Raw genomic sequence first — 17,192 nt, 5'->3', positions numbered from 1 at the left:
ATTTGGCATGACACTGGTGATGTGAATATATGCCTGAATGGCTCCTTTTCCTCACTTTCCTCATAGCTTGTATATGTTCCAAAATGCTTTTCTTCAGCATTAATTCTTTAATTTGTATACTGTTTAACTGGTATGTACTTTCTAGCCAGCATGTTTGACAACCTTATGAAAGTGAATTACATCTGCGAAACACCTCCGTTTTTGGAGCTTTATCCTCTTCCTACAACAGTCTCTTCTCAGTTTGATGATAGTTTTAGCTTTGGTTCCTTTGGGGCCTTGCCCACCTTTAATTTTGGACTTCTTTCAGGACCTTTATTTCCACAGATGTCCTTCAAGGATGCATCTGCAGTCCTTACAAATGGGTTGTCCTGTCGTCAGGCAGCCCTTCGGTCGGCCGGATTCCAAAGTCTGGGTCTGGCTTCGGCTGGTGTCGCACTTCACCCGACATCATTGCGGCAGTTCTTCGGGTATAAAGGCATCAGCCGACGCCATTTTCCCCAGTCTTTCTTGCCGCGTGGCACCCGAAGCAGAAGCTGTTCGCAAGTGCCGGTCGGTCAGATCCAGAGATTACTACTACCGAATACTACTTCTATAAAGCTAAGTACCCCGTTGGGGACTCTTTCTTGCCTCAGCCGATGTCAGAGAAAGTTAATAACTGTTTATCTTGTGGGAAACAAATACCTCATAAAGATTTCCACTCCTATTGCATACATTGTTTAGGCCCAGACCACGACGTAGCAGCTTGTCTAGCCTGTGCTTCTTTTAACCGACGGACGCTTAGATGTCGCTCGGACTTTGCTGAACAGATTTTCGGCTCCGATTTTGCCTACATTATGCCGTCGGATCCTCCGACTACGCAAATAACCAAAAAGCGCAAAGAAAAGGACCGACACTCGCGGTCCGTGGTTTCGACTGAAACCGCGGTTAAGCAAACCACGAGTGTCTCGGTTTCGGCTGAAACCGAGCAAGCGGTTCTTTCTTCAGCCGATAACTTGCCTTCTACCGAGGCCTCTTCTATCCTGGTAGAAACGGCTTCTGAAATCCAACCTTCTGTTGCGATTTCACAGGATTTATCAGACACCATTCCCCTAGATATTTCTACCCCTGCACGTGGAGCTGCTAGGCCTCCTCCAGCTATGTCTATTAAGGCCTTTGCCAGGGCTAAAGCAGCCAAAGCTTCAAAACCTGTGCCTGCCAAGCCCCCCTCTCACAGGCCCAGCACCAGCTCCCATATGCTTTCTTTGGCAGAGGATCTCATTTCTTTAATTCGGGGATCCCAGCCTCATCCAGACAGGGCCTCTCTCCCTCTCCCAGAAAAGAGGCCTAGAGCAGAGCCCCTGAGCCAGTAGCCACAGATGATTCCTCTGCTGACTCAGATCATACAGACGCTCCTGAGGCTTCTTATCCGCCTTACGAAGACTCTGATTCTGAGGAGTCCATCCTTCAGCCTCCCTCCTGAGGAATTTTCCTTTGGGGAAACCTTGCATGCTATGAGGGAACAATTTCAGTGGCAGGGCCAAGATTTCTCAGACTCTAGAAAAAGGCTTAGGACCTTTCTACACTTGCCACAGCATAGGCCCTTAGCTATACCTCCAGTTCTATCTGTTGTTGATGATGCATTTAATGATGCTTGCACTGCTCCTGATACTTTACCTCCGGCCCCTGCTAAGCCCGATAGGTACTACAGGGTCCCGGACACTCATCACCACTTCTCTTTTGCAGATCCAGAGACTATCTCCCAGGGCCCAAAAGCTGTAGCAGCTACTTCTTCTAAAAGCCCCCCGCCCTCTGAAAGGGATTCAAGGTCCTTAGAGAGATGGGGTAAAAAAGTTTACACCTCTGCTACTTTGTCAGCTAGAGCTTTGAACTGCCAATTTCATATGATTCAATATCAAGAGTTTATGCTTGACCAGTTGACTTAAAAAGCTGTCCTCTGAAGATTCTTTAGATAAAAAGTATATTCTAGAAATGTTACATAACATACAGCAAGTTAGTAACCATTCTTAAAAATGTGGCTTTGATGCACTGGAGGCTTCCTTTAGATCAGCCATGACTGGCACAGTTATCAGGAGACATGCATGGTTGAAAGAACAGGTTTTACCAGACCATGTCAAATCTAAGCTTTTGGATGCACCTATGGACAAGGTCAATTTATTTGGTGCCCCCGCACAGCAGGTACTAAAAAAGATGGAAGAGAAAGCAAAATCTGTGCAAACAGTCAAAGATTTCTTACAAGTTCAACCTCCAAGGTTTAGCAGGAACTGGCCCTCCAAAAATTGGTCCTTTCCGGACTCCTCTAAGACACAAAGAGGCAGGAATAGACGCTCTAGAGGCAGGAACCAATCCAGGGGTGCCTACAGGGGTCGCCAGTGGCAGGGTAACAACCAACGAGGCACCGATACAGCCACCACCACTACAACAACCCAATCACAGTGACTTGACGGTGGCACCACCTACCAGGGAACAACTAGAAGCACCCTTAGGCGGAAAGCTATCATTATTTTCAAAAAACTGGCACTGCATTACAAGAGAAAAATGGATTTTGCAGACTATAGACAAAGGTTACAGGTTCCATTTCCATACACTACCAGGAAAAAGAGGAATGCCAAACCTACCACCTTCTCAAAGGACAGAAGCTCTAAAACAAATATCTCAATTATTAAGAATGAGAGCGGTAGAAAAGGTACCATTTTCGGAGCAAGGGAAGGGATTTTACTCCAGGCTCTTCCTGGTACCAAGAAAGGAAAACAAATGGAGGCCTATTCTAGACCTGTCCGCTTTAAACACATTCCTCATTGTTCCAAAATTCAAAATGCTGACCCTACAGCAGCTTCTTCCCATGCTGGGCAAGGAGTCTTGGCTGGTAACTCTAGATCTCAAGGAGGCATACCTGCACGTCCCCATAAGACCAATTTGCAGAAGATACCTCAGATTTCTTGCAGGATCAGAGCATTATCAATTCTCAGCATTGCCCTTTGGCTTATCTACTGTGCCCAGAGTGTTCACGAAATGCCTGGCATCAGTAATCGCTCATTGCAGACTTCAGGGAATTCAAATCTGTCCCTACCTGGACGACTGCCTGATACAAGCGGACAACAAAAACAAACTAACAGGAGACTTACAAAGAGTCATCTACCTGCTGCAAACCCTGGGATATACAGTCAATACAAAAAAGTCAAGACTGATTCCATCCCAAAGAATAACCTTTCTGGGTGCAGAATTGGGCACATCAAAACAAATGGCATTTCTAACCACAGAAAAGAAAGAGCAACTTCCTCTCTACTTCTTGGCATTAACAAAGCAGAGCCATCTAACTGCAAGAAAAGTGCTACAAGCTCTAGGCTTCATGGCATCCTGCATAATACTGGTCCCTCATGCCAGGCTGCATATGAGAAAGCTACAGTGGTACCTAAAGAATTTGTGGTCTCAGCACAAGCACAGCCTAGAAACAAAATTCCAATGATCCCATGCCTGAAGCAAGAGTTCTTATGGTGGGCTCGGGCCTGTCAATCAAACACAGGACTGCCCTTCTGCAAAGGTCAACCAAGACAAACCATCACGACAGATGCCTCAGACCTCGGTTGGGGGGCACACATGATGGGCAAGTGCATTCAAGGCCTATGGACTCAAGACCAGCTGCATCTGCACATAAATCTAAAAGAAATGATGGCAGTAATATTGGCAATCCAGGCATTCAGACCTATTCTCCAAGAAGGCCAGTTGATGATAAGGACAGACAACACCACGGTTATGTGGTACATCAACAAACAGGGAGGCACACACTCATACCCTCTATGCCGGTTGGCACTGGACCTATGGGATGTGGCTCTGAGCTACAACATTCAGTTACAGTTGATTTATGTACCAGGGAAGGAAAACATTCTAGCAGACATATTAAGCAGAACTACAACAGATGCCCACGAATGGATGCTGCATCCGGACATCTTCAAAACCATCACAAGAGAATGGGAATTGCCACAAATAGACTTGTTTGCATCCCTACTCAATCACCAGTTGAAGAAATTCTGCACAAGGACTTACCACCCACTTGCTTGGAAGGTGGACTCTCTATCCTTCAGTTGGAAAAACCTGACAGCATACGCATTCCCACCACTTCCTTTGATGCACAAGGTGCTTCTGAAGATCAAAGAGGAACGTCCGAGGATCATTCTGATAGCCCCAGACTGGCCAAGACAACATTGGTATCCACTGCTGAGGAGCATGTCTCGGGAACAAATATGGACACTGCCCCTGATCCCATTACTGCTGACACAGAACAACTACAACATCCTGCATCCAAACCTAAAAACTCTGCAGCTAACTGCCTGGAACATTACATAACAGCAATTAACCCAAATTTATCCCAAAGGGTTAAAGACATAATCCTGGAGGCTCGTAGACCTTCAACAAGAAAGAATTATGCAGCAAAATGGAAAAGATATCTCATCTGGAGTACTGCAAAGGGCCAAGATGTGACACTGGTGAACATAGCCAACATCCTGGAGTACTTGGCGGAGCTTTTTCATACAGGCCTGTCCTATTCCTCCATCAAGATACATGCATCAGCTATTTCAGCAGAATACAGCTTGGATCCTCCTGTCTTCTCGCATCCTCTGCTCAGACAGTTTCTGAGAGGAATTAAAAATGTAAAACCTCCCAGGAAACCTCCATTGCCAGCATGGGACTTTAACTTTGTGCTAGAAAAACTGACTCTACCTCCTTTCGAACCAGCAGCTACATCAGAATTGCAATACTTATCCTGGAAGACTGCTTTCCTGCTGGCAATAACTTCAGCAAGAAGGGTCTCTGAACTACAGGCATTAATGGCAGTACAACCCTTCCTGATCTTCCATCAAGATAGAGTGTCCTTAAGAACAAATCCTACATTTATGCCTAAGGTGGTATCCAGAGTCTCTTTAAATCAGGCTATCCACCTTCCAACATTCTTCCCCAATCCACAGAACAGGGGAGAAAAGCTCTTGCATACCTTGGATGTACACAGACAATTACGCTACTACCTGGACAGGACAAAAAACAATAGAAAAACTGACCAGCTTCTGGTAGCATATGCAACAGGAAAGGAAGAAAAAACAATTTCTAAACAGACAATCTCCAAATGGATAGGAAATTGCATTAGATTTTGTTACTCCTACCATGGAAAGAAAACTCCAGAGAACATCAGGCCTCACTCCACAAGGGCTACAGCCACTACCACAGCTTTCTTACGAGGAGTGGCTACCAAGGACATTATAGAGGCTGCTACTTGGACCTCCGTGCATACATTTGCCAAGCATTATAATTTACCTCTATACTCTAGATCCCATGCTGGCTTTGCCACTGCTGTTTTGCAAGGGATACTAACTACACCATAATCTACTCTCATTTCCTCCTCCCCTAGTCTAGCTATGATATTCTACCCATTTGTAAGGACTGCAGATGCATCCTTGAAGGACATAGTACAGTTTTGTACCTACCATAAATGTAGATGTCCGAGAGGAATGCATCTGCAGTCAGGATTACCCACCCTCCTTCCCCTCTGAGGTACTCCTAGGGTACTTACCAATCTGCAGCTAGCTTGGGGGGGATCTGTTATGGTGTATTTGTTTGTATATATGTACATACATGCTTATTTTTTGTTTGCTCTCTACTATTTGGAATATTTGGCATTTATCCAAATTTAGCCATCCAAGAGGGCACCTGGCATCTGGGGCAAGAAACACTGAGGAAAATGGCGTCGGCTGATGCCTTTATACCCGAAGAACTGCCGCAATGACGTCTGGTGAAGTGCGACACCAGCCGAAGCCAGACCCAGACTTTGGAATCCGGCCGACCGAAGGGCTGCCTGACGACAGGACAACCCATTTGTAAGGACTGCAGATGCATTCCTCTCGGACATCTACATTTATGGTAGGTACAAAACTGTACTTAATATTTAAACATAAGACATTTTCCTTTCCAACATGTGACTTGCTACCTGTAGACACTGTAAAGCTGCAGCTGGAAGGAGTTAATGTGTAATACTTAATGATGCCGCGGTGGTACGGTGGTAGCGTTGTTACCTCACAGCAAGAGATTCTCCCGTTCAATTCTCGGAGTGGCTTGGGAGTACCTTCTGTGTAGAGTCTGCATTTTCTCCCCGCGGTTGGGTAGCGTTCAAAAGACATGCATGTGTAAATGGGCGTGCCTTTGTTGAAGGTTGGGCGTCGAGTTGGCACCTCGGTGTTTCGTAAAAATCTACTGCCAATCATTAGCGGACTGGAGTTCAGCTGTGGGAAAAAGCCGAAAGACAAACAACTTAATGTGAAATGTGTATTGATGACTTGCAGGAAACCCTAGAATGGTGTACCTGATGACTAAAGAACAATAGCTGATTCATGTACATAATTAAACACTTTGAAAAGATGTATGCAGATGGCATGTAACAAAAGCTTCATTAAGTGGCAAACTGGACAGTGATACTCGAAAGATGAGTTGCATTATGCCATCACTTGTCTGTTAATTTGCTGATTCATAGCCATTGTGTACAGAATGAGACTTAAAATCATTTTCATTTAAGGCTTTGCAACCACTGTGTAGTTTTTCTTTGTTCTGCTCCATTTTGTGGTAAAAATACTGCACATAAAATCTTTATTCATTGTCAGTCATTTTAATTCTGAATGTGCTTGAAAGTTAACTTTTTCATTAAATGCTATCATTTCAGGTGCCCTATGAAACTTTGAACAAACGCTTCAGAGCGGCTCAGAAGAATATAGATCGAGAGACAAGTCATGTAACTATGGTGGTGGCTGAACTAGAAAAAACTTTAAACAACTGCCCAGCAGTAGATTCTGTTGTAAGCCTTCTTGATGGGGTTGTGGAGAAACTTAGTGTGCTGAAAAGAAAGGTATGCAACACTTCATTACAGTCGTATTGTTTGATTCTGTAGCTGCTTTCATCAAAACATGTTCACTTTAAAAAGCGCAGTGTGTTAGGACACCTGATGATGCAGACCATTAGCTGGAGGGGCAGGTAGTGTGCCTATATTCTGATTCACCAGTTTTTAATAAAGACAAATGTAGTCTAATGTTGGTTTATTTTGAGTTCAGTACCAAATGAAAGTCTGTCAGAAAAATGCATTGCTCTTCCCATGCCTTTTCAACTGTTAACACTCGAGGAATGTGTGTAGGTATGAAGGGCAATTCTGCAACTAATTTAATTTCATATATGCAGACGGCTAGAAAAGAAAAAAGAAGTTAAATTGGTAATGGTCTGGCTGAACAGAAATCTGTAGAGCAGACTAACTGTAATCCCACTGTTTAACAAACTTATTTTTATTTTACAGTTAGTCTGCTCTACAGTTAATCTGTAGAGCAGACTAACTGTAAAATAAAAATAAGTTTGTTAAACAGTGGGATTACACTTGCTCAAAGTTGTGTTCTGCCAGTTTAAAACACACAGTGAATCAGCTTGCAAAGCTTGAATGGCTTCCCTTGAAAGTAAGGCTGAAACTCTGACTTTTGAGAAGGTAAAGTGGAAAATGAGTTAGCGGACTTGATGAATAATGTACTTGGCATACTGCAAGAGGACGACCACGTCTCTTTTTGTTGGGTCAGAGGCTGATGACAGTGTGGCCTTCAGAGCAGGCACCAGTATACATTTTTGAGTAGGGATAGAAGTTGTGGTTTTCCAGGCTTGAGCCAAATAGTCCTTCATATGATATGTCTTTTATTCTTAGTAGTATGTTATTACATCTGTTGTTCTGAGTAAGCAAACCCTTTTGAGTCCAGTTGTGCATCTACAGAGTTTCACTGGCAGGGGGATGCGGATATTAATTGCCGCTGACCTGCTTTCAGCAATGAACAAATGCATGGTTCAAATCACTGTGTGCCAAACTGATCACTGTTTCTCAGATTTTTCCGCTTTCCAGCCACATTGCAGTTCCTAACTTCAAGTAGTGAGAGGAGTTTGGGGATGTAACGTAGTTCATTTGAGCTCCATACTGTGTTGGATATAATTTTTGGGAGGTGGGGAAATCTCTGGTATCTCAGTATCTCATTAAATTTTTTGTTCACAGGTAGACTTATCTGACTTGTATCCTGTGGCATGAACCTTTTGCGGGTGGTGTTAGCAAAAGGAATTGGATCTTGCTGTTATATTCTTTTGGGTGCATTGCTTCCTTTCTTGGTTCCTTCAGTTTGAGTGGCCCAGTGTGAAAATTGTGGCTAGCAGCCTGATCCTTTAACACCAGTCTTCTCTGTCTGATGAACACAGCAGGACTGGTATTTAGTGAGCTTCAGCTGCTATGTCTGATTTTATTATCAGAAAACAGTGCCATTACCAAGATGTAGAAGACTGTAAATCATCCCACATTATAGAGGCACACCTTTTAAAGCAACTGTACTATTTGGTGATGTTTACAACTAGGTTGAAATTGCCACTTCATGTATTAATATACCATTGCCATTGTCCACTGTGTGGAATAGGCTTAGCTGGAACATTTGTGCAGCATTTAATATTGTCATCTTGCAGCACATGGTTTTTGGGTAATTTCCCAACTAGAGTGCCTTCCCTATGGAGTTTCCATGTCTTCCATTTGTCCCACTGAGTTTGTGCTAATTACATCAGTTTCTTCCCATCCCTAAAATATGCACATGGGTGAAATAGAGCCACTCCAGGTTGCCTGTAGATGTGTGTACATGTGTCCTGTAATGGCCTACCATTCCAGCTAGCAGTAGTTCTCTACCTTATATTCACTTTTTGAATATGTTGCCATGTATTTAAGCATGATGTTCTTCGTGTTTCACTGTTGCAGTCATTACATTTGGGTAATCTGCTGGCAGGTTGCCCTCAGTTGGCCTGATTAATACAGTCTTGGGTCCTGCGTCGGTTGCTGTCCCTTCTTCCATGATGTCAGGTCGTCAGGGGTATAAAACATGCAGCTGACGCCATTATATCAGTCTTTCTTGCCGTGCGGTGCCCGAAGCAGAAGCAGTTCGCAAGTGCCGGTCGACAGACTCCTGAAAATTTCATTTTCGTTTTCGAGTTTCAGAGCCGAAGTCTTCAACTTAAAGCTAAGTACCCCATTGGGGAAACGTTTTCTTGCTCTTTACCGATGTCAGTAAAAGTTAATTGCATTACTTGTGGAAAGAAAATACCTCATAAAGATTTTCATTCATACTCTATTCCTTGCCTAGGCCCCAACTACGACGTTACCTTGCTGTCGGTTTTGTGCTTTCTTTAATCAGTGCACTATCCGTCGTCAGTATATTTTTGTCTCTAAATATTTTGGTTCTCTGTTTAATTATCCAAAAATGTCATCGGTTAGCCATCCGACTACAGGGATTCTGAAAAAATGCAAAGATAAAGACAGAGACAGGCCGCCGAGGTCCAAAACTGCCGATGACGCTTCTCCTAAGCCAGTCGCCGGTACTCAGTGAGGTGCTTTCGCAGCCCCTGATACCCGCTACTTCTGATTCGCAGGCCTCTACTGAGACCCATTCGAACTCTGGTATGTTGCGAGATACTTCAACTATGGAACCCATGGATGTCTCTACCTTGGATGGGTCCAGAGCAGCTGTGCAGGCACCGGCTTCTGAGGGTGTATTCAGGCCTACAGACTTGCATATTAAAACAATACCTCCTTCATTGCTAAGGCCTAAATCTTGATCCATGTCTAAAAAACCGGCCAGGCCACATGCTCAGGCCCCTATGCCTAAAAAACAAATGATAAAAATGGCTGAAGATCTTTTAACGCTAATCAGGGGTAGTCAACCACCCCCTCCCCCCCCAAGAGGCCTAGGGCTGAGCTTGATTATGAATTTTCTGACCAAGATTCTATTTCTTCTGACTCTTCTGATTACCTGGATTTGTCCATACCTACTTATGAGGATTCTGATGCAGAGGATTCCATTCCCTCTGCTTCCTCTCCTGAGGATTTTTCTTTTGGGGAAACATTACATACTTTAAGGGAGCATTTTCACTGGGAAAGCCAGGAATTTTCTGATTCAAAAAAGAGGTTTAGGGATTTCCTTCTACCTCAGCATAGGCCTTTGGCTAAATCTCCTGTACTAAACATTGTTGATTGTTTTCGGAATTCAGTTTGCCCCTGATTCCCTGCCTACTGCTCCTAGTAAACCTGACAGATACTATAGGGTCCCTGAGTCCCACAATTCCTTTTCAAAAATCCTATTACAGATCCAGAGACTATTTCTCAGGGGCCCAAGGGCATTAAGGCTTCTACTGCTAAAAATCCTACCCCTTCTGATCGAGACTCCAGGGCGCTGGATAGATGGGGTAAAAAAGGTTTATACTTCTGCAACCTTGGCAATCAGTGCTTTAAACTGCCAGTTTCATATGTTAAAATGTCAGCAACAGGTTATCGGACTGCTTAAACAGAAAATTATGTTGATTCCTGACTGTGTGGAGAATAAAGATTTACAAGACTTGATGCATTCTGCTGAACAAGTTAGAAAACATACTTTGCAATGTGATTTTGATTCTTTAGAGGCCTCTTGCAGGGCTGCTGTTACCGGGTCTGTGCTTAGAAAGCATGCTTGGCTTAAGGAGCAATCTTTGCCTGATCATGTTAAAGCTAAATTGTTGGATGCTCCTTTAATTCATGACCACCTGTTTGGCAACAAGGCTGAAGAAGTTCTTAAAAAGATGAAGATAAAGCTAAATCTATGCAAACTGTTAAATATTTTTTTACAAGTGCAACCTCCTAGATTTAGTAGGCACTGGCCTACTAAGAATTGTTCCTTTCCAGTCCCTTCCAGGTCTTCTCAAGCCAAACCCAGACACAGCAAACACCCCAGGTTTCAGTCCCAGGGGACTCTCAGAACCAAGCAGTTGGGGCCTCCACTTCCAAATCTGGAAATAACAAGACACCCACCTATGGTAAACGGTCTCAATGACTTCATTTTAAAAGTACCAAGCACTTATCTTTTGACCGCCCCTTTGGGGGGAAAGATTGCTCTTCATGCAAAGAACTGAGAGCTCATAACCCAGGACAAATGGGTTTTAAATATAGTGTCCCAGGGATACAGATTTCATTTTCACACGTTGCCAACACCAAATGGGTGGCCAGACCTGCCCCATATCAGTGAGCAGAGGCTCAAAAACAAGTACTTTTCCTCTTTAGCATGGGGGCTATTCAACTGGTACCAGAACAGGAAAAGGACTTTTTCTGGTACCCAGAAAAGACAAATCATAACATCCAATCCTGGACCTGTCTACTCTAAACACCTTTCTGGAGATTCCAAAATTTATTCATCAAGTACTCCCTATGTAAGCAAAGATGCCTGGCTGGCAACACTAGATTTAAAAGAAGCATACCTGCACATCCCAATCAGGGAATCTTGCAGAAGATACCTACACTTCAAAGCAGGCTGCACGCATTATCAGTTCTCTGCACTGCCCTTTGGCTTGTCTACTGTGCCCAGGGTATTCACAAAGTGCCTGGCTCCAGTTATTGCATTTTGCAGACAAAGAAGTATTCAGATATACCCATACCTGGACGATTGTCTAATTCAGGCAGAAAGCCAGGACATACTTTTAAATCATCTAGCATTTGTAAAAAGGGTTCTAACTTGTCTGGGGTACACCATAAATGAAAATAAATTACAACTGGTACCCTGTCAACAACTTACATTCCTTGGTGCAAGCTTGAATTCAACTTCCCAGATGGCTTACCTTACTCCAGAAAAGCAAATTCATTTGGTAACCTATTTCAAACAAGTGGCCACAAAAACCCTGCTGTCTGCAAGACAAATACTGCAACCCTTGGGGTTCATGGCCTCCTGCATTCTTCTAATTCCACATGCAGGACTGCATATGAGGAAACTACAGTGGTATCTGAAAAGCCTATGGAGTCAACATTCTCACAGCCTGGAAACAGTGATTCCTATCATACTTGCCTATGCCTAGAGTTCCTCTGGTGGGCAGAGGCCTGCCACCAAAACAAGGGACTACCATTTACACTACCCCCTGCCACCCAAACCCTAACAGATGCATCAGATTATGCATGGGGGGCTTACCTGGCAGGGAAGTGCATTCAGGGCAAATGGAACCCAAGTCAAATGCACCTACATATCCATCAAAAAGAAATGTTAGCTGTACAGAATTCCCCGACAGCCTTCAAGGACTACTTTCTTCCAGGATAACTAATGATAAAGACGGACAACACTGTTATGTGGTACATAAACAAGCAGGGGGGTACACATTCCTACCCCCTCTGCAGACTAGCCATGGCATTGTGGAACACAACCTTGAGCTGCCAAGTGCACTTACAAGCTCAATTCCTGCCAGGAAAATTAAATACACTGGCAGACGGACTAAGCAGAAACCTCATGGACCCACACGAGTGGAAACTGGAACCAAGGATTTTCAACATGTTGACAAGCGAATGGGGGCGCCCAGACATGGATCTATTTGCCTCCCCCCAGAACTACCAGTTGGACAAGTTTTGCACAAGAATTTCTACAAACAAGCCTGGAAAGTAGATGCTCTGTCCTTCAGCTGGAAAAACCTATCAGTCTATGCCTTCCCAAAGTTCTACTAAAAGTCACAGGACAAACCAAGGATGATCTTGATTGCTCCAGACTGGCCGCACCAACACTGGTACCCCCTCCTGCGCAGTTTGTCGCAGTTAACTGCATGGCACCTGCTTCAGACCCCTTCCCTGCTGTCCTAGCAGGAGAACCATTTTCTGCACCCTCAGCTTCCAACATTGAACCTTGCAGCCTGGCTAATCACTTAAATTCACCCTTTTCATCCCTCAGCAAACCTGTGATGGATGTCATCTTAGAGGCAAGGAGACCTAGTACTAGAAAATCATATGCTGACAAATGGAAAAGATTCTGTGCCTGGAACCAGTCTCAAGGGATGAGCACAGCAGCGCCCAATTTACCTCATATTTTGCAATACTTAACTGAGATCCTTCACAAGAGCCTGTCTTTTTCCTCCATTAAAATCCACGCCTCAGCCATTTCAGCACATTATAACACAGAACCTCCCCTCTTCTCTCATCCCCTGCTCAAGCAGTACCTTAGAGGGGCAAAAAACTTGAGACCACCCAGGTGAGCTCCAACCCCTGCCTGAGACCTTAACTTTGCATTGGAGAAACTCACTCTGCCTCCTTTTGAACCAGCTGCTACTGCAGACTTAAAATTTCTTTCTTGGAAAACAGCCTTCCTTTTAGCAATCACTTCAGTTGGAAGGATATCTGAATTACAGGCCCTTATGGCAGTGGAGCCTTTCATCATCTTTCATGTGGACAGGGTGTCACTTAGGACCAATCCATCCTTCATGCCCAAGGTAGTATCCAGCGTGGCTCTTAATCAGTCCATTCATTTTCCAACATTCTTTCCCAATCCACAGGAACGAATTTTGCATTCCTTGGATGTGCACAGACAATGTAGATTCTACTTGGACAGGACTAAATCTCGAAGAAAATCTAAACTGCTGATAGCATTTGCTGCAGGGGCAGAGGGGAAGGCTGTTTCAAAACTAAATGGATAAGCCATTGCATTAATTTCTGCTATAAGTACCATGGAAAACCTATCCCCCAGGGGATCAGATCTCACTCCACCAGGGCTGCATCTAGTTCTGCAGCCTTTCTCAGAGGTGTTCCTACCAGGGACATCCTAGAAGCTGCTACCTGGAGTTCTGTACGTACTTTCACCAAGCATTATCATTTGCCAGTTTTCTCTAAATCCAGACCTGGCTTTGCCACTGCTGTCTTGCTGAGCTTTATAGCTGGCACTTATGCTATATAAACTCCTCCTCCCAACCATAGCTTTGGGAATCTACCCAAATGTAATAACTACAACAGTGAAACACTAAGAACATAGTACAGTTGTGTACACTTACCGTAAATGTAGATGATAGTGTATTCACTGTTGTAGTCCTGGTTACCCTCCTTCCAGGCCCCTAATTTATTCTGGCTATACCTCTACTTTCCTTTACTGTGCTTAAAAGGCTTTTTGGTGTATTTGCTTTTTGTTGGAGGTATATCTTTATGATGTTCATAGTGTTTCACTGTTGCAGTCATTACTCTTGGGTTATCCTGCTGGCAGGCTACCCGCAGTCAGCCAGAATTCCAAAGTCTAGGTCCGGCGTCGGTTGCTGTCGCCTCTTCCCTGACGTCAGTGTGCCAGGGGTATAAAAGATGCAGCCGATGCCATTTTCTTCAGTCTTTCTTGCCGCGTGGTGCCCGAAGCAAAAGCAGTTCGCAAGTGCCGGTCAGCCGACTCCTGAGATTTTCAAATCTGAATTTAAGAACCGAAGTCTTCATTAAAGCTAAGTACTCCATTGGGGAAACTTTTCTTGCTCCAGACCGATGTCAGAAAAAGTTAACAATTGTATTTCTTGTGGGAAGCAAATACCTCATAAGGATTTTCACTCGTACTGTTTTCCTTGCCTAGGCCCTGATCACAACGTTGCTAGCTGTCGGTTTTGTGCTAGATTCAACCAACGCACTATCAAGCGTCTGTTCGATTTTGCATTTCATTACTTTGGCCGAAGATTTAATTATATAATGCCGGCGGAACAGCCAACAGCCGGAGTTTACAAAAAATGCAAGGACAAGTATAGGCATCCGAGGTCCAAAACAGACGAAGAAGCCTCTTCTAGGCCAGTCGCCGGTTCTCATTGAGGCGCCTTCGCAGCCCCTGGCGCCCGCTACCTCAGAGCCACAGTCCGCTACAGACTCCCACGTGGAGCCGACTGGGCCTCTGGAAACTCAAGGTATTGGACACTCGGAAATCAATCCCTCAGATGGGTCCGGAGCCGCTGAGCAGGCATCGGCTTCTGAGGGTGTCTTCAGACCTACACAACTATATGTTAAGCCATCCTCAGCTTCAAAGACTAAAGCAGCTCTAAAGACAAAGAAACACGTACAGCATTCTCCTATTCAGACTTCCATGCCTAAAAAAAACGATGCTCAAAATGGCCGAAGACCTAATTACTTTGATCAGGGGCTCCCATCCCCCTCCTGATAAGAGGCCTATGCGAGAGACAGAGTATGGTTCTTCTGATCAGGTATCTGTTTCCTCTGATTCCTCTTCTGAGAAGGATTACTCCATGCTTCCCTATGAGGATTATGATGCTGAAGAATCTATTCCTTCAGTCTCTCCTCCTGAGGACTATTCTTTTGGGGAAACACTGCATACTATGAGCATACCTCTCAACTGTCCCTGATTTTCAGGGATGTCCCTGATTTTGACTCAAATTTTAGCTCTGTCCCTCTTAATCCCTCCGAAAACTAGTGAGTTTTGGAGGAAAGGTGGTGAATTACACTTAATGAATAATGACAATAATTAAGAGTTATAGATTTCTTTTACTTCAGAAAATGTGTATTAATTCATATGCTCTGATTCTGTCAATGTTTCAAGTTAATAGCACTAATATTTTAAGTGTCCCTGATTGTCCCTTGACTTGTCCCTGATTCTGTTGAAATTTGTCCCCGATTGGTTGAGAGGTCTGCCTATGAGGGAGCATTTCCACTGGGAGAGCCAAGACTATTCTGAGTCTAAGAAAAGGCTCAGAGATTTCCTGCTTCTTCCTCAGCACAGACCCCTTGCTATTCCACCTGTTCTAGACATTGTAGATGATGTATTTTCAGAGTCCGGACTGTCCCCTGACTCTTTACACCCTGCACCTGCTAAGCCAGACAGATACTACAGGGTCCCGGATTCTCATAAATTCCTATATAAAAACCCCGCTGCTGACCCAGAAACTATATCTCAGGGTCCCAAGGGGGTAAAGGCTTCCACTGCAAAAAACCCTGTCCCCTCTGATAGGGATTCTATGGCTCTAGACAGATGGGGAAAAAAGTATACACTTCTGCCACCCTGGCTGTAAGGGCTTTAAATTGTCAATTTCATATGCTTAAATATCAGCAATATTAAATGTCACTACTAAAACAGAAAATGTTGACAAATACTGAATGTTCAGAGAACAAGGAATTGCAGGATTTATTGCATGCAACTGAACAAGTGAGAAAACATACTTTGCAATGTGGTTATGATTCACTGGAGGCCTCTTGCAGGGCTGCTGTTACAGGTTCTGTTATTAGAAGGCATGCTTGGTTAAAGGAACAAAATCTGCCTGATCATGTTAAAGCAAAATTATTAGATGCACCATTACAGCATGATACTTTGGTACTAAAGCAGAAGAGGTGTTGAAAAAGATGGAGGATAAAGCAAAATCCATGCAGACAGTCAAGGATTTCTTACAGGTACAGCCACCCAGGTTTAGCAGGAACTGGCCTTCTAAAAATTGGTCCTTTCCAGTCTCAGATAGACCACAAAGAGGCAGATGCAGGCGTCCCAGAGGCAGATCTCTGCCCCAAGGCTCATACAGGCCTAAGCAATGGGGTGCTCCTACCTCCAAAAGCAGAGAAGACAAATCACAGCCTTACAGAAAACAGTCCTGATGACTTTCCTCTACCAGTTCCAAGCAGTTTTCTTTTGACAGCCCCCTTAGGGGGAAAACTAGCACTTTTTTCATCGAATTGGAAAATGGTTACCCAAGACAAATGGGTTCTGAACATAGTGTCCCAAGGCTCCAGGTTCCATTTTTACACTCTACCCAGGTCAAAGGGCATGCCAGACCTGCCACACAATCAATGGGCAGAGGCACAAAAACAAATTACAGCCCTCACGGGCATGAGGGCCATTCAGCAAGTACCACAACAAGAGCAGGGGTAAGGATTTTACTCCAGGTTTTTCCTAGTACCCAGGAAGGACAAAACCTGGAGACCAATTCTGGACCTGTCTACACTAAATACATTTCCGGAAGTTCCAAAATTCAAGATGTTGACTCTTTATCAGCTAGTGCCCATGCTGAGCAAGAGGGCTTGGCTAGTAACTTTCAACCTAAAAGAGGCATACCTGCATGTCCCAATCGGACAGTCTTGCAGAAGATACCTCAGATTCATAGCTGGCTCAATGCATTATCAATTTTCTGCACTGCCCTTTGGCTTATGTACTGCACCCAGGGTCTTTACAAAATGCCTGGCACCAGTAATTGCATTTTGCAGACACAAAGGAATGCAAATATATCCCTACTTGGACAACTGCCTAATTCAAGCAGAGAACAAAGACACTCTTCTAAAGCATCTGGCATTTGTAAAAAGATTACTAATGGGCCTAGGGTACATAGTAAACGAAAAGAAATCAAAACTAGTGCCCTCCCAAGAGATAATATTCCTG

The 17,192-nt window shown here is 44.1% G+C and overlaps 1 protein-coding gene across 1 annotated transcript in view; it reads left to right on the top strand.

Moving 5' to 3' along the window:
- MAEA (macrophage erythroblast attacher, E3 ubiquitin ligase) overlaps positions 1-17,192 on the top strand; it is a 1,186,461-nt gene that overhangs the window by 334,163 nt on the left and 835,106 nt on the right. The window contains exon 3 of the mRNA XM_044062323.1: positions 6,701-6,883. Coding sequence (XP_043918258.1) covers positions 6,701-6,883 — 183 coding nt within the window. The remainder of the gene's footprint in view (positions 1-6,700; positions 6,884-17,192) is intronic.

This window comes from Protopterus annectens, chromosome 2.part1 (assembly GCF_019279795.1).
Source record: "Protopterus annectens isolate FY-2018-M chromosome 2.part1, PAN1.0, whole genome shotgun sequence".
In the NCBI taxonomy this organism is placed as follows: Eukaryota; Metazoa; Chordata; order Ceratodontiformes; family Protopteridae; genus Protopterus; species Protopterus annectens.
Note: the sequence above shows the minus strand (reverse complement) of the source record. Positions and strands in the feature narration are given on the sequence as shown.